The sequence below is a fragment of the Malus sylvestris genome, chromosome 7, assembly GCF_916048215.2.
Source record: "Malus sylvestris chromosome 7, drMalSylv7.2, whole genome shotgun sequence".
Lineage (NCBI taxonomy): Eukaryota > Viridiplantae > Streptophyta > Magnoliopsida > Rosales > Rosaceae > Malus > Malus sylvestris.
The window spans coordinates 10,536,873-10,549,999 of NC_062266.1; the positions used below are offsets into that span (position 1 = coordinate 10,536,873).

Genomic DNA, 13,127 nt, shown 5'->3' on the forward strand with positions numbered 1-13,127 from the left:
AGCAGTGGCCTTTGCCACGGTCGAGTTCCCAGGTCTTTGTCCGGGGTTCATGGTGACAAAGTCCAAGTGGTGAGTTAAGGGCCTCACCGAGGCTATGGTAGTTTTCAAGAGGGGTTTTCCCATGGCACCATCTCGGTGCTTGTCGAGAGAAAAGGGAAAGAAGTGAGAGTGAGTTGGGAGAGAGGTGAGAGAGAGAGGGAGAGGACCTTACGGGGAGAGAAAAGAGAAGAGATCTTTTGGGGGGAAAAGTGACACATGGCAAGCAAGGGAGAAGAGAGGTCGGGGGACCAAAATCAAAGTGGACCCCACCCGGCTTACCATTTAAGACCAATAAAGCAACCTTTTCAAAAACATATCTCCAACTTAAGTGAAATTACTAAATCACCCTCGACGTTCCGTAAAGATCTAGGACGGGTCGTTACACCCAACCCGCTGCCTGACCAGCGCCTAGAACCTTTTAAAACCTTAATTTTACTATTGAGTTGTAAAAGTTTGACAAGTTAGCTTAAAGAATTTTATGAATTTTTCATCAAAATAATGTTTTACGTTAACTAATTAATATATTGCGTTGTTAGATTGTTAATCGAAATGACATTTAAATAAGAATTCATTTGATCAATGAACCAAATTAATAGTCTAAATTATGCATTATGACAACATAAGCATGTCTGTCAAATCGACAACTTGTTGGCATGTGAGGGGAAAGTGCATCGAAGTTAACATAAGACATAAAACAAGCATGTCTTGTCCTCCTAACTCTTTGTCTAGGAACTGAGAGAATGATGCTTGGCCTTTGGCCAGCTAGTTGTATAATCACTAGAAAGTTAACTTGCAATTTGTAATTCCTACCTCCTCTGTTCTGTACTCAGAGGACTAGTTTGAATTACACACATCAAATCTATCTATGTGGTAACCCCATTAGTTACTTATTGATCATTCTATTATGGAAAAACTTATCTAAAACAGTTCATATCACTTTTTTTTTGTCCGGCTTTAATACTAAATAGCATTCGATGTTACGAGTGTTTTAACTTAGAGATTCAATCTTAACTATTCATTTTCAGTATCATGACGTACTATTAAAGAATTTTCCCACTTTTTTTTTTCTCTCTCTCTCTCTCTCTGATCACATAACTTGTACATATGGATAGAAAGACGAGGACAAGTCACATGAGACGAGAGTCACAATTAATCGTAGAAACAGTGGCCACCTATACCTCAAAATGGAAAGGGAACTTGGGAGTGAGTGATATACTTATGAAGATTGCAGTAGAGAGAGCCAAGGTGTGATATCGACAACGCATAAAACGCTGTCTTATGATGCGCATAAATGGCTCTTCCGACAGTTCTTACCATCTTACCAAAGCCCTCCTCGCAGATTGACGCCGGCTTGGAAGGTCGCTGCTGCAACCCTGATTGTTTTGGTGGATTTTCCATTTTTCTTTGAAAACTAGCAATATGTTAGTTAGGGTTTCAAAGGTGTCTATGTAAATAAGCAATGCTCACAACATGAGTTGTTTCATCGATGGTTCCCTTGTAGGCTCCCCTTAGTAATTAACCCGTTGGAGGATTTCGTTTGGTTACCTAATCTCCGAACATTTGTTTTTTGTGATTTTTGACGTATGAGATCTTGAAGTATGTACAAACAAGTTTGACGATTGGATCGTTGAAACTTGTTTCGTAGAATGCACATCCCGTCAAAACAATAGATTCAACAAATATTTAGAGTCTATTCTATACTTCTAGTAAATAGACATAAGTTTTTGTGGTATCCGCTAGTGTAGTTGTAAATAATCATCAAAATCGGAGCTATAATGATTGTTAAATTGTGATTTTTCGTTTGTAAATGTCAAAGAATATTATCCCATTACCTAATCATCGAAGAAACTTAATATATCAACCATGTCTCTCACTTTGCTCCACGAATATATCCACTTGACTCGAGGAAACAACCCTAAAACCTAATTTAGCCTTTGCACGATGGAACCTATATGGTTCGTTGAGCAAGATTTGACATAATACATGCCATTTTATAAACTAAATGACATGAAAGTTAATGATTGAATTAGTACTTAAACGTCGATAAACATGCTCATTTTTTGTGTTGACACGTCACTTAGTTTGCAAATTTTGTCGATAAATTTAGTCTCCCCATCTTACTCTTGTACTCTCTTGACCTGGACTTCACTTGTTTACTCAAAGAAAGGCAAGTGGGTCCATGCGTGGACCTAGCAATTTCCCACTTTGTTTATGCGTTGCTTTTTGTCAAAGTCTCATACATTATGTAAATCAAATGTCACAACTGAATCCCTCCATGGAGATTTTCCAGCCATAATAATGTTGTTCCGACTGAATTTTCTTTCAAGAAAACTTGGCCCTTGTCCACAACATCATTCACAACGAGAAAAACTTTAGTTTCATGTCACGTGACAATTCCGAGAGGCAAAACTAGTGACTGCAGTCCATAACTTTTGCTATGGAATACAAGCACAGCCAAAGAAACCTTTACGCAGTATGTAAATTAGGTTAAATTTAATACATTGCATTAGGTCAGAAAAAAAACAATAAAATTGTTTTAGTGAGATATGGCTACACTATTCATCAGACAATCAAATAACAAGTAAAATTAACGAGCATTCATATAACTCTTGTGTTTTCTTTCCCACCCGGGCGTAGATACGGAATTTGTTCTATAGCTTATCTTCCGTACTGTATTTCATTCTAAAAAGAAATGGGATTGGTCTCATCAGGCTCGACTGTCTTCTCGGCAAGTATCAATTTGTTGAGAGGCCAAGGCTGTCAAAGATCGTATAAGAAATGCAAGGTATCTGTTACCACAGTATCGGTAAGTATCATACGCTTACCTGTTCATCAAAGCCACGAGAATTAACAGCCTGGCCAAATTCTATGCATGACATCTTCGTTTCTTACATTTCCATGAACATAAACCTTGGGCTCTTTAACCTGGAGCAAGGATGAAGTAGTTAGCATCTGATTTTAAAACAAACATGTCACTATTTTTGTGAAATTATATAGATTTGTACCAGTAAAACGGGAGGGAATCCAGTTCTCAAACGAACCCGGGAGAAACCGTTTACAGCAAATAGGCACTTGAATCCATCAATGGCAGGATGTTCACTGATATACAAGAAAACAATGAAATCCGACTACATAAATGAGAGCATCAATGCAAAACAAAATAAGTTTCAATCAAAGAGCATCCAAACACCGTAAGAATGGAGAAGCTTTTGGATTTAGATAAATCTCTACATGTGTCCGTTGAAAGGGTATAAGCATTAGAATTATCGCAAAACAATTTTCTAAACTATTTAATCCTGTGTTATGTGGGAATGAATGAAATGCCTTTAACATTATTGATGGTATAGAAATTAGAAAACGATACTGACGTCTTATAAACAGTTTGCCATACAACACTTCTTAACAATCTTAAACAGTTTGTTTGGAAAATGTCTTGTTGGCAGAAAACTCTTGATGGATGGTCAATGTTAAGGCAAAAGCAAAGATTTATCCTCCAAATACACTACTCCTTTAACAAATTTGATTCTAAGAATGTTCTAGACAGAGAAAAAGGAAGACAATCGGAAAAAAAAACTCACTTTATAAGATAGCTGAAATTTCTGCGGTGTAGCTCTTCAGGAGGAATCCCTTCTTCTTTAGAATACCTGCACTGCCAGTAGTTAAATGAACTGATACACAAACCTTTGACAATTTATATATTATTAAAAACCAGTAATTTTAAATTAAGATGGATTCCAAAATTGAATTTTTCACAATTACTTCAACATGATCTCTGAATTTTTTTTTAAGAGAATAGAAAAGGAAAACAGAAAATTTGACATGGGCTCAAAGTTTCAAACAACATTATAAGTAGCGTATGTTAGAAGGATATACAGTCTTCCATATCCATTTTCCAGGTTAAAGAATCGGAGTCAGCAACCTCGTATACCTATCTTTTAGAAAAACAGAGACATGATTTCTAACAATTATTTATTTATTGCTACACAGGTGTAAGCTCAGCTTCCTCTACCCAGATGTACAGAATCTTCACTCTCACAGTAAATGTTATGTTGTTTATGAAAGGTGAATGATTATCACAATGACCGTAAACCAAGTCATCTTGAAATTGTTTCAGTATACACTTGCTAGTTTAAATTCAAAACCGCCAGTCCAAAGAGACAGCTGAGTTTCTGGAATAGCCAACAGCATCATCAGAAGTTATAAGTGAAGTTAAAACTAGAAGAAAATCAATTATACCTCCATGGGAAATTATTTTCACAGAAGCGGGATATTCCATTCATGGCCGAAAACGTATCAATGTGAACCCAATGTTCATTTGAACTGTTCGCAAGATGGCCTGTCAAAAACTCATCATATAATAATATCAAACTCATATATCAACAGTAACAAAAATATATACCCACTAAATTGCTAATATAAATAAAGAGACACAGAACAAGAAGCTAATAATAACAGTAACAAGAAGATACCAACTAAATTGCTAATATAAACAAAGAGACAGTACTTACCAGTCTGATGCAAATGTTTTAAAGCATGACCACTGGGATAATTTTCATTGGAAGCCATGAAACTTATGACAGTGCACCCTAGACTACAAAAACATAAAATCAGTAAAGAAGGTGGCAGATTATTCTTTCTGATGAAACCAAAAGAATTTTAAACATCCAACCTGATCAACAATAATCCAAGCATCACTGGATAAAGCAAGTTCCAGAAAGTCTTCTTCCTATTGTTATAGCTGTAGGAAAGAACAATCAGAATTCATTTAACTGTAGGAAAGAACAATCAGAATTCATTTATACTATTTTACAGTCAGGTTTTATTTATGCCGGAGCAAAAATACAATTACAACAATTTGATCCTATTTTACGAATTTCATAAAAATAAGATAACGCCACAAATAGACCGTACATACATTCTAGTTGCAGCAATTGCAGCAGATAAGTTGAACATGGGAACTGAGCTAATTATAAAACGAAGCTCCTGCATCATGATATATAAGGTCTTTCAATATCTAATCTAGAATAAAAATAGGCCCACCAAACTCTATAAAATATGAGCAATATTACCTTGTGGGGAAGCTTAGAGTAAAGTAAAACAAAGGACAAGGCTGGAAGAACGAATAACAAAACCCTCCTCTCAAGTAAGACACCAAGCTGCAAGAAGATTGTGCATCAAGTTAGAAAGAATAAGGGGTTTGGAGCCCTGGGAACATATGTAGTAGTATGCTTGAGAAGTTGAATGTATCCAAAATGATTAATCACAAAATACATTTGATTCCGTATCCATGTCTTTCATTTTCATGTTACCATCAATTATGATCTTCACATTCGTGCATCTATTTTGGGAAAAAAAAAAAACATTCTAACCAATCAAGAGAATGAAAGAAATGTTCCAAGTCCAAACTCTAAACTAACAATTTCATGTCTCTCATCCAGCACAGAGGGTTTGTCCCAAATAGAAAGCTATATCTGAATCTCTTGAAACCTCATTTACTATATTATTATCTACCCCAAGTAGAGACATTGGACATACAATTACTCTTGAGAAAATTACTATATCAATTGCAGTTCATACTTATGCCAAGTACTTAAGTATTATCAGCCATCAACTGTATTAAATTAGAAAATGTTCGAAGCACTGGCCAAAATAATAGACAGATAATCTAAGCAACAAAGGCTCACAACCAATTACATTATACATGAAAGAGAAGGTTTAGTTAGGGCACCAGACTCACCAGAAAAAGAGGGTATGCAGCAAGCAATGACCGCGGGAGTGCTGAAGTGAAATACCAGTAAAACGGATGTATCTGAATAAAAAGTAATATAAAGGAAAACTACTAACACATATTTATTAGTTTTACATTCACTCCACTTTGCCCCCAAAAGACAAGGTGATAATCCCACAGAATCTTTGAATAAGAGTTCCTTCTCTTGTACCAAAACAATTAATGAAAAGAAAAGGATAATACTCCTATTTTAGCATCCACTGAAAAAGGTATCCACCAAAAGTTAACTGTCCCACTCCTAATATATAGCCTAAAATCCCTAAAACGAAACACTAACAAAAGATTCAAATGCATAAAACCAGGCAGAACACACACTACAAACTCGGTGGCAGAAACACTTGAAGACTCGGAAATAGTCTGCTCAATTGGACTAAAAATATGTCTTACTCTTACAAGATTATAAACATTACAACACACTCCAAATCAAATGCGAAACAGATTTGTTGTAAGGATACACCCCATTCTGAACTTCTATTGAGCACAGAGTTGAACCAGAAAACTTCAAATTCGGGCCACAGTAACCTTTTCCACATAATTGAATCTACTATAACAGTAAGGCCTGAACTGCAAAAAATCCAAACAAGAACATTATTCAGAAATTGTTGTTATTTTTGCAACCAACGTCATGATCTATGCATCTGAAGAAATTGATAGTAGGGTAGTACCTGTAGTAGTAATACTAATACTAATAAATGATAATAACAGTAACAATAAGAACAATAATAATGATAATAAATCGACCTACGCACAATACAGCACACAAACTGCAGCATTTAAACGCCTTCCATAATGAAATTCTTTTAGTCTGTAATAAAAAAGAAAGATCAATTAATAATTTATTACACGAAGGTACAAATTAAAATGCAAATTGATTATCCACCTTAACCGGCACAAGTAGAAACTTACCAACAAAAGCTCCAGGCCAAGAGGGCCAAGAAGTAACAAAATATCACATCTAAAGATAACCGTAGCAAAAATCTGAATATAAAAACCAAGATGAAAATTAAAAGAAAATCAGGTAAGTGTATCTTAACTGTGAGGAATAAAGTAAACTTACTTCATAAGGATCATCAGCAGAGTCTACACAAAAAAAAAAAAAAAAAAAAAAAAAGTCCAATTGGACAAAAGGGCCGAGATAATAGTATCCTTAGACATTATGATGCATAATCTGATTATAGCATATAGTGACATACCAGGCAGTTTATGGCTGCATAATATTTCTCCTTTAACCAATACCCATACGCCAAATTGACTACAACAAGAAAATACAAAAAATAAATAAAAGCCACATGACATATGAATAAGCTGTCAGAGCCAATCAATATTTCAATAATGAAAACTAGCATGCATCCCAGGCCAAGCACAGTAAGGGCTATAAAGGTTATAATCATACCAAAAAAAAAAATACAAGGTCCTACAAATGATGTTATATTCATCTTCTAGAATTCAAGGAACTCTTTCTCTTTGTTTTTCAATTCCAGGCTTCTATAGGAATTCTATTCAATTGAAATGTATATGATAACAAAACAAAACAATATCTTCTTCTCCTGTGCTTCTTCTATGGGGTGTAAATGAAAACCCTAGCCCCTAGGTCGCACAAAGAAGAAAATAAGAACGACTCCTTCCCAACTCTTCTGTTTCCTATTTGTGCCATTTGACCCTTTGGTATTATAATAATAAACAGACAGCATTTAAGAATCAACGAAAAAGAAAGACGCAAAATAATGTTTTCCCCACCATATCCAGTACGTACCTAACGTGTATATCCTTTGTATTCTCAAGTCAAACTTGTTAAAATGATAAAAAAGATACATATTTGGAGTGTCGAATACTATCTACCCGCAGGTGAACTTAATTAATCATGTAGTAGGAAGCAGGAAAAAATAAATAAATTGTTAAGACAACAAATCATTTGCAGAGGTTCATTAGGTAGCCAGTTCTAAATCTGTACAATCTTAAAAATCTACATCTACAAGGGAAAAATAATGCACACGAGAAGAATTACCTACGCCCAGAGCTAGTATATTTGGAAGTGGACGAGTACAATAGAACAAAAGGTGGAACTGAACTGCAGTTAGTATCACAAAGAAAGCTTCCACTTGACGTCCAAACTTATGTCTAACCTGAAAAAGGAAACAAATAAAAGGCTTACTTATATTTCTTTTTCTTTTAAGAAACACAACTTAATGAACTGAACAAAATACAAGGAGTACAGTGCACGAGAAGAAAATAAGTATAAAGCAACAGCATACCTGAAGGCGAAAGAAGCATAATGTAGATAATACGATGCCACCTAATGCCAAACGAACTGGCAAACAGCAACTAAAACAATTTAGGAATTGTTTTTATGAAATGCAAGATATACCATCAAAAATATTTATAATTAAAAAAGATATAAACACAATGAAAGGCATTCCCCATGAATTTCATCCAACTTTTTTCTTCTCAGAAGAAGTAATAAATTAATACATGACCCCAAGTGCAAGAAAAGTATATAGGAGGTATGCCTTTCAACCAAAATGTACCACTGAATGCACCAAACAACATGCTTTTCAAATAAATCCTCTGCGAGACTTCTCAGACTAGATGGCCTTCCAAATCGCCATTCCAGCAAGCAAGAAGGTCAGCCACAAATCTCAGCATAACCCATAACCCCAGATACAAAAATAAACAATAATCCATATGGAGGCCGATAATAAGATGGAAACCATGAAATATTTGCTGCCACTTGTGAAGCAACGCTTAGATGAATGCAAACTTACAAGAAATTTAAAGCACTAACCTGCTAAAAGACTATAAACCTTTGGCAAATGCAACAGTTCCATTGCTAAAACAGAAGGAGATGCCAAACTTGAAACAAACAATGCACCTAGAAGAATGACATACCACACAAATCAGTGAAGTAAACACCTTCAAACATTTAATAATTCATCAACGAATCAGTACAATTTTCAGTAGTTTTATTAATTTATCCATGAGTTAAAGCACTAGAACAACTAAAACTGCACTAGAAATATGGGGATTGGCATTGCCCCCAAAGGCTTTATTTGGCTAATTTACTCATTTAGACTTTAAATCACAAACTTAGTAACATCAACAGCATAAATTTTACAAGCTTACCCAGAAAAGTGCGAGGAACAACTCCAGGGAACTCCAAATGATCATACTACCAGGAGGCAAACATTTATCCAAACAAAATAGTTAGATAGCCAAAAGGACCAACACATTCCTGAAAACATAACAGCTGACACAAGCTTATGAAGAGATAGATATATAAACTCACATTATCTATGCGATTTCGATAATACAGAATGTCATGCATTGCCTGATAACAAGTAAGAACAAGAAACAACAACATTAGAAGTAAGAAAAAGCACTAGAGATAACAAACTCATCTCCCCCATCATGTTATCAGTGAGCAGACCAAATTTGAACTTCAAATTTTCATTTAAATCCTGTTTAATTTTTTGTATATACTGAAAAATTTTACATTTCCAACATTTTCCACCATTAAAAATTACCACAAATCACTGTAATTCAATAATTTAACTCTCTTATTAGTAAATATTTCCAAGTTTTTCACTTTCATACACTTCAGGCAAATAGAGAGAGAGAGAGAGAGAGAGAGAAGTGCCACCTGGACATTGAAGCTTTCTTCAACCTTAGTGTAGGGCGCCATAAACACATACAACGCAGCTATCGATCCAAGTACCAAATCGTAACCATGGCGCTCAAGAAAATTGGAAGACTTGGAAGCCATTGTTTAGAGAGAGAGAGAGAGAAACAGACACAGAGAGGAGATAGAGAGAGATGAACTGAAGTATGTGGGTCTACTTGTGGGCTGGGCCGGATAGATGTTTTATTGGGCTTGGGCTTTGGTTCAGATAAAAATTTGAAACAAGACACTTGAACAAGAACAACGTCAGAAGAACGTTGTAACAGCCGTAGCCGTTGCCATAGCTGATAAGCCATGGAAGCTGTAACAGTAACCTCACCGCCTCTCTCTCTGCACCACCACTGCTTCCCGCCAAGCACCCGCATCGCCGCCGCAAACTCTAATGAGTGTAATAAACACCGCCAAACCTTCAAGGGGAAAGCTTTATCATCACGGCGGAAACAAAAGACTCCGACTTTCGAAGAACACGACGCGTTTCCGGACTCCTTGCCGCTCCACACGAAGAACCCACATGCCATTTACAAGGACATACAGAGCTTTGCAAGGAGAAATAAGATCGAGAAGGCCCTGAGTATCTTGGACTACTTGGACCAGCAGGGCATCCCGGTTAACGTCACCACATTCTCCGCCCTCATCGCCGCATGTGTCCGTACAAGGTCGTTGGATCACGGCAAGCAAATCCACACTCATATTCGGATTAATGGGCTCGAAAACAATGACTTTATACGCACAAAGTTGGTAAATATGTACACTAGTTTTGGGTCAGTGGATGATGCACAGAAGCTGTTTGATGAAAGTTCTAGCAAGAACGTGTACTCGTGGAATGCCTTGCTTAGAGGCACTGTCATTGCTGGTGGGAAGCGGTACGGTGATGTTCTTGATACTTATTCGGAAATGCGGGTGTTAGGGGTTGAGTTGAATGTGTATAGTTTCTCTAGTGTGATTAAGAGCTTTGCAGGTGCTTCGGCACTGTCGCAAGGTTTGAAGACGCATGCCCTTTTGGTTAAGAACGGTTTCATCGATAGCGCAATTGTTCGGACCAGTTTGGTTGATTTGTACTTTAAATGTGGCAAGATTAAGCTTGCTCACCGCTTGTTTGAAGAATTTGGTGATAGAGATGTTGTTGTATGGGGAGCCATGATTGCAGGTTTTGCGCATAATAGGCGGCAAAGGGAAGCTTTGGAGTATGTTAGGATGATGGTCGATGAAGGAATAAGGCTGAATTCGGTTATATTGACTAGTATTCTTCCTGTGATTGGGGACGTTGGGGCTCGAAAGCTAGGGCAGGAGGTTCATGCTTTTGTGGTGAAGACGAAAAGCTATTCGAAGCAGATTTTCATTCAGTCTGGCTTGATAGACATGTATTGCAAGTGTGGAGATATGGATGTGGGGCGGCGGGTTTTTTATCATTCTAAGGAGAGGAATACAATTTGCTGGACTGCTTTGATGTCGGGTTATGTTGCAAATGGGAGGCCTGAGCAGGCATTGCGATCGATCATTTGGATGCAGCAGGAAGGGTTTAAGCCAGATTTGGTCACGGTTGCCACCATCCTTCCAGTTTGTGCAGAATTGAAGGATTTGAAACGAGGGAAGGAGATACATGCATATGCTGTGAAAAATTGTTTCTTGCCCAATGTATCTATAATTTCTTCTTTGATGGTGATGTACTCGAAGTGTGGCATCTTTGAGTACTCCATAAGACTATTCGATGGGATGGAGAACAGAAATATTATTCTTTGGACGGCCATGATTGATTCCTATATTGACAACGGATGCCTCTACGAGGCACTTGGTCTGGTAAGGTCAATGGTCTTATCGAAGCACAGGCCAGATTCCGTTGCAATGGCAAGGATTTTGAATATTTGCAATGGCCTAAAGAATTTGAAGCTTGGGAAGGAAATTCATGGACAAGTTTTGAAGAAGAACTTTGAATCCATCCCTTTTGTTACTGCTGAAATTGTAAAAATGTATGGGCAATGTGGAGCCGTTGATCATGCAAAGTCTGTTTTCGATGCAATCCCTGTCAAGGGTTCAATGACTTGGACTGCAATCATAGAGGCTTATGCATACAATAACATGTATCAAGAAGCTATCAATCTGTTTGATCAGATGAGATCTAAAGACTTCACTCCAAACCATTTCACTTTCCAGGTGGTTCTATCTATTTGCGATCAAGCTGGATTTGTTGATGATGCTTGCCGTATCTTCCGTTTAATGTCTCGTGTGTACAAAGTTAAGGTGTCTGAGGAACAATATTCTCTAATCATTGGACTTCTTGATCGTTTTGGCCGCATTGAGGAGGCTCGAAGATTTACAACATTAAGTTCGTCTCTGTTGTAATGATGGATGGTTGGACCTTCCTTCTTTCATGTATAAATTTCGTAAGCTCCTGAAACTTTCTTTGTGATTACTAGTTTTCTGCAATTTCACAAATGTATAGAGACCCATTTTATCTTCATGTATGAGTAACATGGTAATTTTCAATTTACTTCAATGTGATCGTTGTAACCAATTTACGGTTATTTTTTTTACCTCCTTGAATTAAGAACTTCGTTAGGAATCTCATCAATTGAATCGAAATAAAATTCAAATCCAAACCCAAATGCAGATAGACGGTTTGTGAAATACTTAAATCAAAATGTAAGCTCAAATTATCGAAAATTACCTTCTAAAAAACAATTACAGTACAAAAAAGAATTATTAACCTAATAGAGAATCACACCAGTTAAGCTCAAAAAGGTGATTAGTGGATCCATCATCAAGGGGATTTAAAAAGACATAAACATGTGATCCATCTTTGACCCCATAATCAACAAGCAAAACTCCGTCTGCATCGTCATTCATGAGACGGCTACAATGACGATCATCACTATCAGTGTCAAGAATCAAGATCAGACGGTGGTAAGGGAGCTTCTGCTGGGCTTCAATTTCCCGTTTTAGATCAGCGACCGTGGCCTCCTTTCCGACTTGAACATAGAAGAGTGTTCCTGTCAAATTCTCCACCACCACCTTCATTGTCATGTCGAAATGTCGAAGTTTATTGTTAATTAAGACAAATTAAGCTCACTTTTGGTCTCTTTTCCTTTTTCCGGTAACAAATTAAGCTCAGTTTATCCGGGCAATATTCATGCAGAAAGCTTGAGGGAGGCGTTCACGTATGCTGCATTATCGGCAGTTTGTTACATGCACATGCTGATATGCTGATGTGTTAGCTAGGCTGATTAATTAGAGTTTTCGGGACAAGAAGGTGTCAAGGGCTCTCCGACGATCAAGATATTGAGAGAGCTAGAGTTTTCTCCGTGTGGAATATTGTGTTACCTGCAAAAAAATGTCGAATATGTAGGAGAGTTAATAACGATTTAGGAATGTATTGCGAAAGAAGACATGGTCCATTAATATAATTAATCCCTTGATTTGAGGTAAATATAATTTGACAACGATCTATGATATGATCGCATACCTAATGTGTGTGTGTGGAGCTATAAACGAGTCGAGTCGAGTCGAGTCGAGTCGCCAAACCGAATATCATTGTGTTCAAGTTTGCCTTGTTTAATTTTTTTTTTTTCTTTTTTTTTTTTTTTTTTTGAGCTCGAGCTAGGTTGGGCTTGCTTCTGATACGAGCCG

At 36.9% G+C, this 13,127-nt stretch overlaps 2 protein-coding genes across 4 annotated transcripts; one reads left to right on the top strand and one right to left on the bottom strand.

The window, feature by feature from the left end:
• Positions 1-2,521: 2,521 nt before the first annotated feature.
• LOC126630549 (dol-P-Man:Man(7)GlcNAc(2)-PP-Dol alpha-1,6-mannosyltransferase) lies at positions 2,522-9,631 on the bottom strand. Of its 3 annotated transcripts, XM_050300674.1 has the most exons (20): positions 9,465-9,631; positions 9,111-9,152; positions 8,948-8,993; positions 8,610-8,696; positions 8,080-8,135; positions 7,833-7,950; positions 7,021-7,079; positions 6,734-6,805; positions 6,569-6,632; positions 6,283-6,386; positions 5,777-5,848; positions 5,109-5,195; positions 4,955-5,022; positions 4,709-4,777; positions 4,548-4,630; positions 4,276-4,375; positions 3,618-3,683; positions 3,045-3,138; positions 2,865-2,964; positions 2,522-2,796 (listed from the first exon to the last, which is right to left on the bottom strand). In XM_050300674.1, the coding sequence occupies exons 1-19, from the start codon at positions 9,585-9,587 to the stop codon at positions 2,887-2,889; spliced, it is 1,488 nt and encodes a 495-aa protein (XP_050156631.1). In that variant the 5' UTR covers positions 9,588-9,631; the 3' UTR covers positions 2,522-2,796; positions 2,865-2,886. The 3 variants fall into 3 exon arrangements, with proteins under 3 accessions (XP_050156631.1, XP_050156632.1, XP_050156630.1); XM_050300675.1 differs by having other exon boundaries at positions 2,522-2,964; positions 6,283-6,391; positions 6,577-6,632; XM_050300673.1 differs by having other exon boundaries at positions 2,522-2,964.
• An 86-nt stretch (positions 9,632-9,717) lies between these two features.
• LOC126630547 (pentatricopeptide repeat-containing protein At1g71460, chloroplastic-like) lies at positions 9,718-12,015 on the top strand. The gene has a single exon (XM_050300671.1). The coding sequence runs from the start codon at positions 9,798-9,800 to the stop codon at positions 11,841-11,843; it is 2,046 nt and encodes a 681-aa protein (XP_050156628.1). The 5' UTR covers positions 9,718-9,797; the 3' UTR covers positions 11,844-12,015.
• The last annotated feature ends 1,112 nt before the right edge of the window (positions 12,016-13,127 follow it).

Excerpts from the sequence above, each read along its gene's own strand:
- LOC126630549 (XM_050300674.1), bottom strand. The coding sequence starts at position 9,587 with ATGGCTTCCAAGTCTTCCAATTTTCTTGAGCGCCATGGTTACGATTTG. Across the intron at positions 5,023-5,108 it reads ACTCTAAGCTTCCCCACAAG|GAGCTTCGTTTTATAATTAG; the intron begins GTAATATTGCTC and ends ATCATGATGCAG. Across the intron at positions 3,139-3,617 it reads AATTTCAGCTATCTTATAAA|TGAACATCCTGCCATTGATG; the intron begins GTGAGTTTTTTT and ends CTTGTATATCAG.
- LOC126630547 (XM_050300671.1), top strand. The coding sequence starts at position 9,798 with ATGGAAGCTGTAACAGTAACCTCACCGCCTCTCTCTCTGCACCACCAC.